The following is an 18783-nucleotide window of genomic DNA, read 5'->3' on the forward strand; positions in this document are numbered from 1 at the left end:
ACCGCTGTCATAATGAAGCCAAGAAGAACCACACCAAAGTAAGCCATTAAACCAATGGTATCACACCACACTAGGTGAACATGTGCAAAGAAAAGAGGAAAACCAAAACAAAACAAACCCAACACCTTAATTCAGGAATTCAGGGTTAACTACCTTGTGCAAGAGAAAATTAATCCATACTTAATACCACGGTAGATTTGGTTTTAACAGGATCAACTAATCCGTTAAGGTCAAAATTAATCCAATCCTCCTTTCTTACTTAGACATATTCTCTCTGAAATACACAGGCCTACTAAAGGTGTTTTAAATATAGCTGGAAGCACTGTCATTTTTAATACACAAACAAGCAATCTGGGGCAGCCATATAAAGATTATCCCAACATATTAAGTCAAATACATGAAATTCTTAGAATAAAGGACATCTGTTTTATTTTTGCCCTTCCAAAGCTGGAAAATCCTCCAAAACCCAAACCTGCACACACAAAATACTTCTGTGAAGTACTGCTGTAAGCTCCAGACTGTGGAAGAATTCATGCCCACCCGGCACGAGGAGTGACTCAGACGTTGCCTTTGTATCTTCCCAGTGCTACTTTGATATTAAAAAAGGAATCTTGCTCTGATAAGTAGTGACAAAGGAACTTCTTAGTTTAATAATGAAATAAATAAGACAAAAGTAAAAATAGCCAAAAATTTAATACATGTTCTATACTTATAAATTATGGAAATAAAACTATCACAAGATGTGACTAGGATGTAGGTAAAGAAAAGGTGCTACAACATTGTATGAGCTAAAACACTTGGATTCTGCTTCTCAAAACAGAGACAATACTGAGATAAGTTTATACAGTGGAGACCCCTTAAATACATAGCCCTGAATTTCTGTACAGTAATTTGCAATGCTGATAAATCAGCCTGTTCTTAAGTCACATATTCATTTCAAAGAGATTTTTATCAGAGGATCCAAATGAACAGAGATGCCTTTAGGCATTTGCCAAGTTCCAGATCTCCAATAAATTAAGCTTTCAGAATGTTTGTGTTTTATTGTAGAAGTGGACTAAAGCTTTCTCTGCTAAAAACAAAAGCATCCCAAATGAAGCAGACTATGACAATAGGACCCAAGACATATTCATTGAAAAGGAAAAGAAAAAACCTTACCACTCATTGTCTTTTCAGAAAAATTAAGATATTATATGTGTTAGTAAAGTATACCATTATTATTTCATGGGGGGAATAAACATGTTTATTTAGTCATCTGACATTTGGGGAACTTATGTCCATCTTTATTAGCAGTTAAGAGAATTACCAGCAGCAACTATATACCAAACTTCAAAAGGCTGGTTCAAGTGAAACATTTTTGTATATGAATGATTATTCCAGGTTTTTCATTTAAGTGGGCTGCACTGTAAATCCAGAATTGCAACATAACACAGCTAGTTGTATCATAGAAGTTGTTTGGGTTTTTTTAAAGACAAACTTACAAAACACAATGATAGGTTAAATAAATAAAAAACATCAGTTAAAAAACACGCTTAATTTCATCTGTGCAATTACGTACCAATATGAAAAATATTACTTTGATCTCTGCACCTTTCATGGTTCAGTCTCCTGGATTTCACTAAAAATAATACTGACAACAAAAATAAATGAAAAGAAAAAAGATCTGTTGACAAATCAGTGCTTTGGAGCTATTAAAAAAAGCACGCATCAGATTTGTAGTTCCCTTGCAGCAGAACACGACCCAATACGTTAAAAATCAAACATCGGTAATAATGTTAATATATAAAATATTAGTTTAAAAACTATAGAATGACCTTCTCAGCAGAAATGAAGTGTATACCTTGGGATCTATGACATACAGCATATCTGAAGGCAAGTTCACAGAAGGCTGAAAGGCTCACTGCACATTTTCTATGGCAAGGAAATACTGCAGCTTTAAAATAAGCTGCACAATACTCATCTCTATCTCTTTCACATGAAAGTGTGTAAAAAGCAAATCAGCAAATAAACTCTAAAATAGATTTATACCAAAATCCTCTTTTTTACATTGAGTTTACAGCTTCTATCCATGTGCCTGTACTATTTTTGGAGTTTCCTTCAAGAAAAGTCAAAGTTGCGTTTTAGGGCCATGAACAAGTCCACAATACAATGTACTGGCAAGACAGAACTTTTGCATACTAACGAGATTCACTCCTTGTTGCTTTTTTGTTTGTTTGTTTGTTTGTTTTTAAAGATAGTTTGTTCCTGTGGGACAAGAGGTCAAATATCGATTCCTTTGACAAGAGATGCCTCCAGCGTAATGTTAAACTCCTGCAAGGTCTGCAGCACTCGAATCAAAGAATTCACAAGAGTATGATCCTTTATCAGTGCTATGTCTTCGTACATCTGTGCTGTAATCGGGCAGTCTGCAAGCAGGGCGATCCAGTGATGCAAAAGGTGGTCTCTGACAAAGTGGCAATTTGCAATTTGGAAACAAAAATAAAGCCAAGTTAATTTCATGTTTTCACTGAAGTGATTCTTATTCTTTGCCTTCTAAACAGACCTACTACCTTCTCTGCATATTTTTATAAGACAGGGAAGGGGAAATACTGTCTGTGGAACTAGTTTAAACAGGAAGCATCTGCGACAGACATGTTTCTAGACTTTCCACCCCTCACATTAAAAGGTGCTTCCCAGGAGGCCTGGAAGTCCCCAGCAGGCCCTAAGTCACTAGCCTGCTCCATTGCCTTTGTGTGAAGAGGCTTCTAGATGGTCCCAGCTTCCCTCCTACCCACCTCCTACAATAGGCAGTAGGTGGAACGTGGGGAGTTCACCCAGCCATTAACAGGAGAGGCCTCACTGATGGATGGTTTTCTGTGTCTACCTTATGACCTTGCTAGCTGTAAATGAAATGAAGGCAAGACTATTCACACCAGCCTACTACCTTCCTCTCCTGATTCAGCTGCTCAGCTCTTTGGGATACTCAGTTTTATATGTCAGATTACCCACACTTCACATGCCCAACAGGTCAGGATATGGTTCACTTGATTCTTCCATAGTTATACCAAAGAACCGTATAAGTAATAGCCAACTGCACAACCCAGCAGTTGTGTGGCTTTATCTTATTAATATGCAACATTCTAATTTTAGTAAAGCATCTATAATAAAAACAACAATAATAATAGAGAAGGTTTTTTTATACCTGGCTCCAAGACACACCAGCATCTGAAACTTGCCATCCTTCCCAATGTTTCTAGGGGTGTTGTTGATAGCAGTGATAAAGCGACAGAAATTCCTGGCCCTTGTCTGCCAGTTCTCTTCTGGAACCATCTCACTCTGCTCAAGGGTCTCATAGTATGTTTGTGCTTTTTCTTAAAAGAATGGTGGGAGATACTGAAGTTTTATCAGTGTATATAGCAGACCTAAAATAACTGAAATATGATTCTGCTGTGCTTGGAATAAAATAATCAGGCACTATGACCTTGAAATTTAGATGATTAAATTTAATACCACCTCACTTTCCCCATAAGCATGCTTACAAATCCATATGAGCTATCTGATAGCTCATATTAGACCACTGGCAAATCAGCATGAGTGTCTGTATCATGGAGGGCACAGTTAAGAGTTCAAAGGCCTAGATTCAAAGCCCATCCATGAATTTCCTGAATGATTATGTTTAGCCACTGTTTCTTTCCATATGATCCAGTTACGTGTTCTCCATGTGTAAAACTGAGATTCTACTTCCTCCCTCTGAACAGTGCTAAAGAGGTTCTCCTATCTACTGAGTTTTGAGATGCTACAGTAAAATGATGATATAAGGAGAAGAGTGATGTCAAAGTACCTACTCAAAACACAGAAACGCTATTAGGAAATTCCTTTCCTAAAAGGCACTTGTATACTCAGTTGATTTACTCAGCTCTATGCCAAAGGATATAGACCACTGTGTGAAAAATGTATGTTATAACCCTTTATTACAACATTCATTAAGTACCAAGAGCACTAGATACACCTGTTGTGCTTTATAAGGCAACTCAACCTCTTAGAAGTTGATTTATTGCTTCCACTATGCTCAATTAATAACAAGGTTATCCTATGTCCATTCACCACCTTATTTAAATAATTCTTCCTCACTAAGTTTTTTTTACACTATTACTACTAGAAGGATAAAGCCTAGTTACTGTATTAAGCACAGCATCAACTATGGCAAAGGGATGCTCTTTCTCTCAAAAGTACAAGGAAGTAAGAGCTCTTATGGCAATTCAGCTGCACAGATGCAGCTAAGTATGCTGTTTTCACCTGGAATAAGGAACAAGGATGGATATATTTTAAAGACACAAACAGGCTGTGGTATGTCTTTTCTCCCACTTACCTAAAAAGTCCCAAATAAAGACATTTTTGAAGAGTCTTGGTGATTTAAATCCATGTTGAAACACTTGCTCAAGAGCTGAAACAAGTCCACTTTCTCCACACAGCAACAATGTCAGACTGCCTCTCTGTCAAGCACACACATGAAGCACACACACTTACTATCTCAGTTTGGAAGTCTGGGACATAAAAGTGTGTCATGCATCTATTACTGAAGCCAGTTTTTAAACAAAGAGATGCCCAAAGTTACAGTCTACTGTCAAACAGTGGCCCCAGAGAGGATGGCCCAGCTCTCACAAGTCCGGAGCATTCAAAAATGTGGTGACCTCTCTAAGAAGGAGGCTGAAGAAAGCAGTCTCAGGGTCTCATCATCATTATCAAATGAAGCCATGAAAAGGTGAAGATAAAGATCAGGTTTTGAGCAGGTTTTACGTATAATAATGACCACTGCACAGAAAATTAAGAAACTATTTTCCTCTTCAGTAATAAAGTTCACAAGTCTATTGCAGCAGGTGCCTCAGAGTGTTTGCTTATCAACAAAAACATTTCATGAAATTTTTAAACCTCAGGAAAAAAAATCCTTAGAACATGATGGTAAATTGTATTTTGCAAACCCAGTGCATGACACTTCAGATTACTGTGTAAATAGGATTATCAACCACAATCACACTGTATGTGAATTTGCCATGCAACACTGAACTTCAAGCAGATTGGTGCAGAAGGAATGGGAGGACCTATTTTTAATAAAATTAATGACTTTCAAGAGATATCCATACAGGAGCCAGCACTGCTCTGACCACTCTGGCTCAGAAGGGCTGGATTGTGATGGTTTAACAGCAGCATGCTGCTTAAGCTTGTTTCAGGAAATAACCACAGTTTCTGTTATGATGATTGTATGTACAATGTAGAAGTGTACCTGAGTCTTTGAGAGCACTTCTGTTTCACTTGCTGGGCAGGGTCTGTGTGTGGGTAGGTGTTTGGGTGTGCATCTTGTTTGTTCATTTTAAAGTGCCCTATGGGTTTTCATGTTTTAAGTAGCACAGGTAATGCAAAACAGGCATAAAAAACCCTACTCAGTACTCGATGCAGATGTAAAATCTCAGTTAACCTGGAACAAACCGAACAGGAGGCCACACTGTTGACAGTGGTATGGGTAGAATCCTTAGCAGAATTAACGTAGAACACTATTTCCAATACCAGAATGTTAACATTGAAATTAACAGAATGTTAGTGTTACTAATAAGGGTTAAGACAGGAGTGCCACTACACAAACAACTCCTCCTTACCTCCTTCTCTGGCTTGTGGAAATGCTTAACAATACCGTTTACAGCTTCACCAATAGCTTCTTGTATCTGACCAGTATTTAACTCTGCAAAATACAAAAATATATCCAGTCACCACTCTGTAACAACTTTAGAAATCGTACCTCTTCACAAGGAGTGGGGAATACAATAGAAAAAAGAAGAGGAGCACAAACCAGCATAACTTATGCTATGAGTGAAAAGGTGCTGGACTATGGGTAATAGAAATCTACTTCTACTTTTACTTACTGTGGAGGAGATAGAAATTGAGATGGTTTGCGTTTATACCAAAACTAACACTGTGGTGTTTCAACACAACAACAGGTGGAAAGGGTTTTTACATATTAAATGAAATTTCAGACCAGGGCTCAAAGCTAAGAAAAGGAGCTGTGCTTTGATTAGGACCACAAAACTTGGATGTTCTAGAAATAATTCCTGTGATAGCTTCACTGTAAACCCAGCCATGCTTGGGAAAATAGTAACCACCTGTTCCTAATTTATTAGGAACAAGACAGCCCAGAACAACAATTTCAATAGAAAACTGAAGTCCATTAATAGAAACCACTAGCAAGCTTTTTGTCCATGAAGGACAGGTAAAGACAGGACAGCAAATTTCTACCTTCCTCTATAGCATTCATTCCACAGATGAAGGGCAAGAATACAAAAAACACAACTAGGGCTGCTAAGCACTGAACCTGAAGTCCAGAGACATCTTCCATCCTTGGGGACCTTCAGAACTTGATTAGACAGAACAGCTTGCTCAGGATTGTAACTCAGAAATTAGCTGGACTTTGAGCAGGGGTTTGGGCTAAGTAAGTTTCCCAGGTTCTCTCCAAGCTACAGTTCTAAAATACAAGGAAACTATAGTTCTGTTTACAAGCATCTCTCCTCAGGTAATGACGCAGACAGTACAAGACAAGACAACCTCCACCACTCACTGGGCTTACTGTTTGGTGATATAGTGACAAATCTTCTGATCATGCTTGGTGACTGCTGCAAAGGAGGGGTACGGCACTGCCGCTCATCAACCTCAGTGTGGGAAGTCAGCAGCTCTCCCACCAGGATCCTCTCTAAGCTGCCATCATCCATTCCTTTTCCAAGCCATCTTCCACAGGGAAACCTAAAAACATAAAGGAGATACGTGTATCAAGTCCTACATCCCAGATTCAATCCCATGACAAAGACTTTCAACTGCAGCTGCATAAATCCCAAATTCTGCTAGTATAGTTATTAGAAATACACCATTCATCTATCAACAAAAACTTGGATTTGGCTTTTGCCAGCAGAAGCATAAAAAATAAACCAGTTTTTCAGTTTCAAGTTTGTACTAAATGTTGCACTGAATTATTTGCAAAGCAGAGTGGTGGATTTTGTCTTGTCCTGTATGTAGTATGTGATTTGAGGGCTGCAGAGGAAAAAGAGGTAAAAGGGGAAGACCCACCACACACTATAAAAGGGTGGTGAAACACTCCTATGCTTTCATTGATTACACAGCAGGCCAGACACAAAACAAAAAAACCCCAAACATGTACTGAAAGGCCAAAACACCTATACATCTATTGAAACTGGGATATTAAATTAGACACAGAAAACACATGCTCACTTGCTTATCATCACCTTCTACAAATCTATGTTGATGCCAGTTTAATTAGATTAACCAGAAAACTGAATAACATCCAAAACTAGAATTTTGCCTAGAATCTCTTCATTTAATTACAAACAAGCTGACATGGAAAACTGAGTGGACTTAACTCACTAGTTTGTCATCAACATGAGCCTGACAGTTTCTCTGACAAAGGACAGGGCATCAAACTATGCTGTACCTAATTTAATTTTTACTGTAAATCTCGTTCCTTTACTTTCACTATGCAAACACAGGTTTCCAACAGTTGTAAGCCCCTGTGTCCCAGAGTGTGTCCAAAGGTTTCTCTGTAACACCTAGAGCACTCAGCCTTACTATAAAATACCACCCATATTTGATGAGCTGCAAGCTCTAACTTGCTGTTTCTTCCTTGGGTTCGAGGGATATTATTTTTAAGATGTGCAACACTCAACTCAGCTTCTCCACCACTGTTTTAAGGCTAGACATGAGCATCTGCAAACTGAAAACTCTGCTTAATTTTATAAGAATCACAACTTGTTTAATGCCAAAAGCCAAATGACCTTTCTATGCCTTCAGGCAGCAGCAACTATAGATACAAAGTCCCAGGAGATAAGACCTTTCTAATCAAACAAGCGCTACTGTGCCAGCTCCCCGCAGAAAATCTACTTACCCAATATGAAATTTCAGGATGATACTTACTTGTAAGTATGCCCTGTTATTTCATTTCTGACCATAACATATTCCACTAGCCACTTGGCATACAGCCCTGAATTATCATGTCCTATTTGCACTGTGGTCAGTTTTCCCAGGTTCTGGCACTGCAAATTAAGCAAAGAATTTGTCAGTGCAAACTGAAAGAGCAGCACGTTGGAGACATAAACTATTAAAGAACATGCTCAGACAGGAAATCAGAAATGTGGTTCCCTTTTTCTGACCACATGATTGATTCTGGACTTTTTAGGTACAGGTTGCCTTGTTTGGTTTTTTTTACTTTTCTTTGTTAAATGCTATTTTCATCATCAGAAACAACACAACTGAACTAGATTTTTCAATTAAATTTTACCCAATGCATGCACACACACAAAAATCAGTGCAGAATAACTTTGCTTCCAACAGAAGAGGATATGATACCTCCCACCATAACAGCACAAAGTTGTAATATAAAGACAGTCTTTATATTTGCACTAAGGGTTTTGTCAGTCATTTTGTTCCACATGTTATTAAATACAGATTAAATTTGTTATGTACAGGCACAGGAAACATTTGTGATTAACCACACAGACTAATGATATGAAATGTATAGCAAGATGCTAGAGCAAATGGGGAATTTGAAACTGAACAAACAGAACATCCAAAGCATTTTTTTGTTTCAAGCAATACAAACCTCAAAAGTCATTTCTAATATATTCCTGGGAATCTGCAGGACTCCTGTTTCACCCAGTTCTCCCGAGATACAGATCCAAGGATTGGCTGTAAACATTGAGCCACCAAGTTTCTTGCTAGGAACAATCAATATATGGTATGGTATCACTGCAAAGGCAAGAAGAAATTACACTTCAGAAATGAAAGATAGTTACGTAACCTCTTTAATGAAGAGAGGCAGGGAAAGGTAAGTCAAAATGATACTGCAGTACCATGAAATGTTAAAACATCAGAGTTGCTATTTAATCATGCTAACACCTGCATACTAAGCACTGATTGACAATCAGGAAATGTACATACAGCAGTCATTAAGAAGCAGAGCTCACAGCAAAACACTATCAACTGGAAAAAGAAGTATGGATGGCATAATGCCTTCATGTAAGTAAAGTAATTTTTCATTTACCAGCCTCAAAACGTATCATGAAGATCGTTACTCGTCCCCAGATTAGAAAGCAAAGACAGAATATTCATGTATCTAGGACTACATTGCAGCTCAGCATGCAACTCAATACTCAGCTCCTAACTGCCTGCTTTTGTTTGTGCATGTACACACAGTACACAGCTAACACCGATCCCCACTCAATTACTAACCAAAGCCTGTGTTTGCAGGGCTTTCTTGCACCAGCATTCACTACTGTGGCTGAACAAATTCAGTGAAAATAGTTTATAATGCTGAAAGTTTCTCTGTACCATATTGCTCTTAATTATGCTGTCCGTAAGACTTCTTGATTCTAAAAAGAATAAACAGCTTTTTCCCCTTTAACTGGCACCAGACTTGCTCAAACACTTCCTGGTCCCCTGGTTTACCAGTGACTAATTCAACATAGTTATCACCTGAGTTACAGCCCCTTCTCTAACTCAGGGGGCATCTGCTCCTGAGGAAATGCACATGCTCTTCAATTGCCTAGCATCTCATTCACAGCCTCCTATTAACCAAACTTTTATAACAAAATCCAATTATCTGAATGGTCATTGTGTTTCTTGGCAATCTGCCCTTTTATAGTGCATAAATGGATTGCAGTTAGAGCTTTTCAGTTGAGGCATTTAATATTTCTTTCTCAATGTCTCCTCAGCTGTCAGAGCCCTCAAGAAACTATTTGGTGGTTGGATTTTCTAAAAAGCTTGATGCTCATAGCATTTAAGAATTAATCAATGTTTCCCTTTTTATTTTCTGTGCTGATAGTCTTAAAGTAAGTGACAATTTAACTTTATGCAGCAGACTAGGTTTTAGCATTGTTCAGAACTTGCCCACACGACCACCAAAACATATTCTGCTTTGAATCATTTTACATACATTTTAGATGTTTGCTTACTTTGTCTTTCAAACACATAAATATAGGTCATAACATAACATACCATCAAGGGTAGCTCCTAACATGGGGCCACAGGGGTCCTTTCACACTCCCCCATCCCCAGTTTATGAGCCTTGCTAAAGTCTTTCCTTATTCTTCCCTACTAGTGAGGTCCTGTGGCAGCAGGTACACAAATGCATGAGGACTCTGTAATATGCTTAAACATCAGCAACAACAGGTTAAAAGTTTCTCTAGGGCATCTATTTTTTAAAAAAGAAAGAAAAGAAAGCAAAACAAGCACTTCAGTGCATTACAGAGTTCTGATGCAGCCCTCAGTGGGCATTTCACATTTCATACCTGAAACTGAGAGACAGGAATATGGCAAAGTAGGCTGAGCATGAAAGGGGAAAGATTTTTTTTGTTTTTTTTTAATTCCGAGTAGGTGTTAATATTCTTACATTGATAACGAGCAATCCATACGGTTCTCATTTAGCATCATGGAAACAAGCCCACAAAATTTGCTGTTGAGAACTCTCCCACACTTAAAAGGATTAAAGCTGCTTATTCTATAAGGTTATAAACAAAAGCCTTTAGTGACACAAACAGAGACACTACTGCCCACCAGAGAAGATCACAGAAACAGTGTTACAGCACACTCAGATGCATGCCAGGAAAAGACAAACAAATACATCAAGGCATGTTGGCTCAGAGCCATTTAGAATTTTGGATAAGGAATCAACCAAATCTGGAAATTAGAGTTCCAGGGAAAGCAAATACTTACAGATTGTTGTGAAAACATTGGTAAAACAGAAGTAATCAACAGCATTGAATGACAGGAGATGATACAAGAATTGTTCTTTCTCATCATCACAGCGGAGGAATGCATAACGCTTGTAGAGTTTTCTGACAAAGCAAAACAAATGATCTGTTATAGTAACGATACTTTCAGTGAAATGTTTCTACTGTGCTTATTTATTAAGTAAACTATGAAGAATGGGCAAGCAATTACAAATGACAAGTGATTCTGGTAGGGCCAACAGTATTTAATGTGCCAAGGTATGCTGACATTCTGAAAGTCTGAAGTCTCCCAAGTGCATCAGTCCAATAGTCCACACCATTTTCACCCTCTGAAATCAAAGTTTGGAGTGGTCTAAGGTTCTTCTCCCACCCAACACCCTAAGATGGAAAAAGTAATTTTGTATTCTCTGACTAATTTTTGGCAATGTAAAATGACAGAACTGAAGTAAGGGAATCCTCATAAGTTACTTCCCAGCAGATTGTGCCATGGGAGAGTCCACCAGCACATGACATAAGACAGTCAGAAGACTGTTTTCAAAGGACACTAGGGCAAACTCTGGGACTATAGGTGATAACCAAGGCCTACAACAACCGGCACAAAATCCAGGGAATAGCTTCAGTGCTGACAGTACACAGCTCCTGATGAACAAAATCACAGACATGCAAAGTCTCGCATGTCTAAAGTCCCTCTTAAAGGCTTAAAGTCTTACTGTTCCCTTTTACTGAGTTGAAAACACTTTCCTCTGACTGCAACACTGAACGGAAGTGCAACTTCTTTTAAGTGGAAATATCAAAAGACGTAGCTCAGTAGTCTTCTCTACTAACAGAGACACTAATACCTATGCAGAAGGATGCACTGTTAATGGAAACAATCTTTTAAACTTATTGAAATTACTCAAACACATTAGAGATTTTAACACTGAATAATTTGCAAGAGAGAAACCCTGAAATGAATTTACAACCTCAAGCTTTTTAAGTGCAAAATTTTGACTCAAAAATACTCTTAAGTTACTCACTTGTACATAGCAATCACCACTATCTTTGTTAATCATGCAACAAATAAAAAATAATACCAGTGTTGGTGAATAATCATAAAAGAGCATTCCAAGATGTATCAAAATCTGACTGATGCTAGAGGAATATTCAAAATGGTGTGAATGCACGAAATGCTGACACAGCTGTGTCCAGGTTCTTCCTGCCAGGAGGGCATCCTGACAACTCCCCTCAATTTCAGACATCAATTACAAAAAAAGTCAGCAAGTGACTCACAAGCCAGAAATTTGCAAAGCAGATCAATTATGATCAACACACACACATATTCTCACTTGTATAACAAATGTAACATGAGAGATTGACAGGAAATGTTCAAAGGAAATAAAGATACTGAGCCTTCAATCAGCATAACCTGCTTGTAGTCACAGGAGTAGCAATCCCACTGTCGTGGTTTAAGCCCAGCCGGAAACCCAGAATCACGCAGTCGCTCACTCACTCCACACACCCCCACCCCCCTTCCTCCCCCACTCCTGGAGGGATGGGGAGCAGAATCAAAAGAATGTAACACCCACAGGCTGCTACCACCAATAATAATAATGATAAGGGAAATAACAAGGGAAGAGAATACAACCGCTCACCACCTGCCGACTGATACCCAGCCCGACCGAGTGATCTAGCCCTTCCAGATAACTTCCCCCGGTTTATGTAGTGGGCATGATGTGCTGTGGTATGGAATACCTCTTTGGCTAGTTTGGGTCAGGTGTCCTGTCCCTGCTTCCTCTCAGCTTCTCCTCCTCCCTGGCAGAGCATGAGACTCACAAAGTCCTTGGTCAGAGTAAACATTACTGAGCAACAACTAAAAACATCGGTGTTATCAGCGCTGTTCCAGGCTGAAAGTCGAAAACACAGCGCTGCACCAGCTACTAGGAAGGAGAAAAGTTACTGCTACTGCTGAACTCAGGACACCCACAAAAGTCTCGTGGGTGATCGTGTCCATGTTTCATTTGAGCAATCTGAACCAGCCTGTTTGGACAGCCTGCCTACAAGGGTATGTGCTGCCCTGCCTTCTCAGAGTGTAAGATTTCCCAGTTTACCTGGGCACACAATGGTGTTTGAGGAGTGAAGCAATGTGACTTCCTTCTGTTCCCTAACTCTAGTCCCTTTGCAGACTAGAAAGAAACCAAACGTTTCAGGTTTTGTATATTTTTAGCAAATGCCAAGCAAAGCAAATGAGTTAATTAAAATATCTAATAGTTGCTTCAAATACAATCATATTAACTGTAAAATGTCAGCAGTTGCACAATTACTTTTAGTACCTCACTGCACTTGGCACTGCTTCTTCTAAAACCAAATGGAGCACATTTTAAATCCATGCTGCACAGAACACTTTTAAGTAGGGTATCTAAATATGTAGCACAAGGCACACAGGATTGCAAAGAACTGATGTCATTTCTATACAAGTTGCTCCTTCACTTGTCACTTTCATTTTAAACATATTTTTGCAACTGTCTCAGTCTACTCTAGAAAATTAGAATGTCTGATAGAGCTGGGATTTTAATGCTTGGGGGGGGGGGGAGGGGGAGAGGGAGGGGAGGAGGAGAATATGCGCTAAGTCCTCTCACAGCACTTGTTCTACGTGGGGAAAGCACAGCTAATTTAACCAATCTGGACTGCTGACCTGACTGAAGAAGGCTACCCTTAATTTAGAGATACAAGTAGATTTATCAGGTGTCCTGACTGTCTTTCAGGTTTTCTTTACTCACAGTTTGAAGGCCACAGCTTCATCAGAATGTTCAAAATAATTCAATACAAGGCAAATCTCAAATAATTAGCAATTGGGGCTTGGGGGCATTTGGGGGGAAGACATTTCTTGGAAGGGAACGTGACTGGGAAGAGAGGAAATGAAGAGTAGACAGCATAGGTTAAACTGTCTCTAGAAAGAAGTCTTCAAATAAAGCTAGTGACAACTACTAGGGCCCATGCACGGGAACCTTTTGTAACCAGTATATTCAACCTTCTCGGCACACTTTTTTTTCCTGCACAGCTTATACTAAATAAATCTCAAATCTTTACTCCTAAAAAAATAGTATTAAACACGGCTTGTACTCTGATTTATGCAACTATGTACAAAATAATTATGTTTATAAAGATAGTATAATGTGCATGTGCTCTGGACATCATGTACACAGGTCCTTGCACTGAGCATTTCTCGTTTTGTCCTTTGAATACTTATAAGAAACGCTAGCACAGAGTACTTCAGACAGAGTTTAAGACAGTGGTGTTTGGAACTCCACAGGTTCATGTCTTCAGTTTTCACATCTTCCTCCCCCTCATACTTCATGTACCTGTCCCCTTTTCTTCCCATAGTACAATTACTCTTTTAAGTAGTGTCTTGGGTCTCAGTGGTTGCGTCTTTTCGTTGTTTTTTTTTAATGACTTTGTGTACAAGGAATTGGAAGTGACATATTTTGAAATATTTAGGAGAAGTAATAAAACCAAAAATGGATCATAATAGCAAATATTTGACTATTATGAAAAGAATTTACTTTATGTTCTTAAGCAGGCTATAAATGCAAAACCTTTACTGTGCAGGGGATGATGACCAAACCTGAGACACCGTCAGTTTGAACTAGAGATGTGAACAATCATGCTCTGAAAAACTTAGATGGAAGATTTCAAAAGATTACCACATCTCATCTTAAGCTTATGGCCCCAGAATGAGACTCAAGAACTGATCACCAGCCTTCCTAGTCACCTATTCATCTGCTTTCTTAAAATCAACTTCTGGTGTGGTTTATTTACAGTATAGTATATGGCTGTGAAAGGAGTTACAAGAATGTCTCAGATTCGGCAAGAGAAGTGAGAAGCTAAGGAACAGTCAGTCTGAATCACGCTGATCAGAACCACAAAAACCAATGTGGATGTGCCTTTACACTTTCCATACCATGACCCAACCGCCACCAGGACCTAAGCTGCACTTTGCCATGCACTGCAAAACCACACAAACAAACCAAGGAACACAAAATATCCCACAGTTACAGAAAGCGAGCCAAAATAAAAAGCTTGATTCAGCAAAGTAGCGACGTCTGGACTTGGGCCCTCTTTCATTTAATCCCTAGCAATTTTTTAAGATTTCATCTCAAAGTTGCAGGCAGTCCAACAGAACTGATTCTGTACCTGAAGAATGCCATCACTGAATCATAATTCCAAACACACAGGTACAGAGACACCCTTGAAAGGGTAGTTAGTTCTATTGCTTTTGCACAGTGCTAAGCAGATGAATGAATAGGTGCTTCTGAGTTTCTGAAGTTAAACAACTGAACAGGTTTTATTTTTTAAAAGATTTGTCCAAGATAAATTGTCTTACTTTGTGAGTTCATGGTCTGAAAGCAGCTGTTTTAGGTGCCTAGAGAGCAACTTCTTTTCCATAGAGAGACGAACCCAGGCTCTGGCCTTCCCAACATCTGTTTTGATCTCACTAATGTTCTGGATATGCCTGTGAGGAAAAAACAAACAAAAGACACTGTCCAGTATTTTCAAAGTGTGACAGCCCTTTTGAATCAAGCTATCCATCAATCCAAAATATCAGGCAAACTACTGGAGAAAGAGACACGATCACCTAAACATTCAGCCCTATCTGAATTCCTCGCAGATCTAGCTCAAAAAGAGTAACAGCCCGAAAAGGAAATATCTGCAATGCAGTGCCCTATTTACAAAATTCTAAAGCAGGCCCACTGCCTCACATGATTTAAGAATCATTCTGGACCTTATCACTGCAGTATTTATGCCTGAGTGCTTTGTAAAATTAAATACTGTCTTTGTATGTTCAGGAGTAGCTTTTCTTACATACAAGGAACAACTGGTGTATTTTGAAAGGACAAGCATGTCCCTTGAAAATTCAACTCCTCCCTACTGAAAAAAATTAGATGTTGGTAAGGAAAAAAGAGAATAAAATAGGCCTTTCAAAACTAATTTATAAGTTATGCATATTGTTTTTGATGTACTGAAAAGAAGGCATTGAGCATAAGTTATAGTTTTGTTCACACTACAGCACTCATTGTCAGATAAACCCACTCTTTATATCAAACAAGTTCTTTAAACTGCTTTCTTCACTGAGAATCAAAAATGAGCTCAGAGCTATGCAACCAGCTTGTCAATACAAGGGAAAACACATACGCTACACCCATGTATGGGTCCATGGAAATAAAACAATACAGCATACTTAGGAAAAAAAAAAAAGATTAAAACTGTGCCAGGGTATTTCTATAAGCAGTAGCTGTGACAATATAAAAACTCAACTGTACGAAATGCTTTTGTAAAGATCAGTGAAAGGTTGCACTATATACCTTAAAACACTTCAGCAGGTTTCTCGCCCACATTCGCCTTCTGCTGTATGAAACACAGAAACAAGTATGCAAACCTCATAAGTTTCTGTGTTAGTTTTAATAGCTTAAACTCACCTCATATCCTGGATGAGAGAGATTCTAAGAGGTGACATGGCTGGACTGGTATCAGACTTTCTCCTTTCTGAATCAAGAAGTATTCCTAGACTCAGAAAAACAGAATTTGGTAATATAAATTCATATAAAGATTTTAAAATCAATATTTTTTTTTTTAAAAAAAGGTCAGTTATCATCAACTTGCACTCTTGAGTTACTGGTGACTTACTGCTTTGAGAAGATATTGTGGCATATTTCTGCTTCAAGTGACAGGAAAATCTAATATGCTACACAGATGGTTATGCAGATCAGCACACACTGAGCATTAAACACATTAATGAGCTTAGATTAAACTGAAATTAGTATGACATCAAATGGCTTAAGATATATACTAATCAAGTATTCGTTTCTAAAGACTATCCTATTTTCTTTCTATATAGTAAAAATGATTGGCACTATTGACACCAGAAAACTGTGTTCAACGTGTTTTGCTCAGTACACCACGCATCATACTTAACTAATCTATCGCTTTGCATGCCCCTGTAACACCACTATTTTTAAAAATAGAACACTTCGGGGGTTTTAAGCAACATTATTACTCTTATGTTTCAAATTCCACTCTATAATCAAGCTGTATTTTAAATACAGTCCCTGCCCTCAATCCAAAGTTAGAAAGCATGAAAATGATTGCAACTTCAGTCTAATATGCAAAACCACTATGGACCAAGTGACATTCAAGAGACCTTATTACTTTCCAAATCTTTGGTTTGGATTACTTACAGGACCTTGTGCAAGTTAGTAATGCTCAGCTTTTTGCCTACAGCACCTACTGTCTCCCCCAAACCCATCTATACCCCTTTTTGGAATTATACACAAAAGGTATAACTTGTGTTATAACCCTATGCTCACATCTGACACAAGTAGGAGTGTTTAAAAATTGCATTAATAACCTTAAAAACACCTTGTAATATTACTGCTACTGCATCACTGTATATAACAACAAGTAAAATGTTTCCACTGTATTTTTTGTTGTTTCTTGGCTTTGCTGCAGTTTTGTCCATGTCTTTTTCTTTTAAACAATAAGCCTACTGTTCAATTGTTTCTCAAGACAGAACGTAAAATTTCAGTACATAGAGCTCAATTGTATTTATTGATACTTGTTTTCCATTCCCATCCACAATTCAACATGCTCTGCCAGCCATGCAGTGACCATGTGTCATACAAAGGCTAGTATATCACAGCAATAAATTTCAAAGCCTATCTTTGAAACACCAGATATTTCCGATATCTGCAGTAGCCAGACATCAGACCCCAAAAACCGGGCTCAATCCAAACAAGTTTATTTTTCAGAAAATTTATCGGGACAATGCACCAGGTCCATATTAATTCTGTAGCAGATAGAATACTTGATTCAGTTATACTGAGTGAAGGATATTTGCAAGGAAACAATCTCTGCATGGTGCAAATCTGCAGGCAGCTCTCACTCAACTTCTTATTATCTTCTTCAAGTGGAATCAAATCTTACCTGAGGTACTGAAGCTGCCTGATGTAGTTTTTCTCTGTCTGTTTTCTAGGTAGTGTAACAGATGAGACCACAAAGCAGACTTTCCCTAAAATTAAAAAAACAACAAAAAAAATCAACTAAAACGAAAACTTCATTAAAGAAATCACTATCAGCTAAATAAAATTTAAACAAAAAGTTTAAATCACCATTGAAAGTACCAGCCATAACAATGACTTGATTTAAATATGTTTCTCCCTACAAAGCCATTGGTAAAAAAACAAAAATAAGACACAAGTTGGGGGTGCTGAGGAACTGTAAAGAGGTTGAGAAAGAAAAACCAGAGTCAAACTACTGGGATCTAACGATTCTGGTAACAGGAAAAAAGCCAACTGAACTTCCTTCCTCATAGTTCATTGACATCATAAGAGGACATTTAAATGCTTGTAAAACACTATGGGCAAGCAGAGTTCTGAGGACATAACATGTCCTATGTGTCTTTCCCACCCTGCTGCTCCAGCAGTGAAGTGACAAGAGATACAGAACCAGCCTGAGTAAACCCAGATCAAGCCTTGTGCATTTGTACTCTTGAGGGTAATACAGCACTACAGCTGCATGCTGTCAATTTTTAGAACCCCAAAAGATCCCCCTCTATTTCATCAGGCAAAGGACTTGGATATTACACACATAATACGACAACTCAAAATACAAACAAGACAATGAAAGCACATCAGCAATAATACTCCAATGCTACATATTATAAAACTAACTTAAAAGTTACAGCTTGGGATGTGTATTTAGGCCAAGGTAAATCAGTCAAATAATGTTAAAATGTGCACCTTGCTCATGGTTGCTTTCTTAAACTGCTGGTAGCTGAACACAAGAGTTGAGGAAATCTTTCACTGGCAAACTAAATAGATTCTTGGAGTCATCCTAAAATATTCTGCACAATAAACCAAAATCTTGCAAAGCCACAGAAAGGCAGCAGTAATCTAACAGGGGCTCTCAAAGACATTGACTGAAATTACTTAGAGAGGAAATTTATTAATATTACCCTAAATTATTATATTAACTTGAAATCCCAGGAAAGATT

At 38.3% G+C, this 18783-nt stretch overlaps 1 protein-coding gene across 9 annotated transcripts in view; it reads right to left on the minus strand.

Moving 5' to 3' along the window:
• Positions 1 to 624: 624 nt before the first annotated feature.
• The window catches only part of DENND5A (DENN domain containing 5A), a 71766-nt gene continuing 53607 nt past the window's right edge, over positions 625 to 18783 (minus strand). For 8 of the 9 annotated variants that reach the window (XM_061380434.1, XM_061380433.1, XM_061380436.1 and 5 more), the window contains 11 exons: positions 17715 to 17799; positions 16211 to 16295; positions 15118 to 15246; positions 10741 to 10862; positions 8630 to 8775; positions 7945 to 8063; positions 6581 to 6762; positions 5628 to 5710; positions 4346 to 4469; positions 3179 to 3347; positions 625 to 2440 (listed from right to left, as the gene is read on the minus strand). In XM_061380434.1, the coding sequence (XP_061236418.1) occupies positions 2257 to 2440; positions 3179 to 3347; positions 4346 to 4469; positions 5628 to 5710; positions 6581 to 6762; positions 7945 to 8063; positions 8630 to 8775; positions 10741 to 10862; positions 15118 to 15246; positions 16211 to 16295; positions 17715 to 17799 (1428 nt within the window). In that variant the 3' untranslated portion in view covers positions 625 to 2256. The remainder of the gene's footprint in view (positions 2441 to 3178; positions 3348 to 4345; positions 4470 to 5627; positions 5711 to 6580; positions 6763 to 7944; positions 8064 to 8629; positions 8776 to 10740; positions 10863 to 15117; positions 15247 to 16210; positions 16296 to 17714; positions 17800 to 18783) is intronic. The other variant, XM_061380432.1, reaches the window with a different exon arrangement.

The sequence above is a fragment of the Neopsephotus bourkii genome, unplaced genomic scaffold (genome assembly GCF_033783945.1).
Source record: "Neopsephotus bourkii isolate Nb327-2 ecotype Australia unplaced genomic scaffold, CSIRO-AGI_Nbou_v1 NB_1792, whole genome shotgun sequence".
NCBI classification, from domain to species: Eukaryota; Metazoa; Chordata; class Aves; order Psittaciformes; family Psittacidae; genus Neopsephotus; species Neopsephotus bourkii.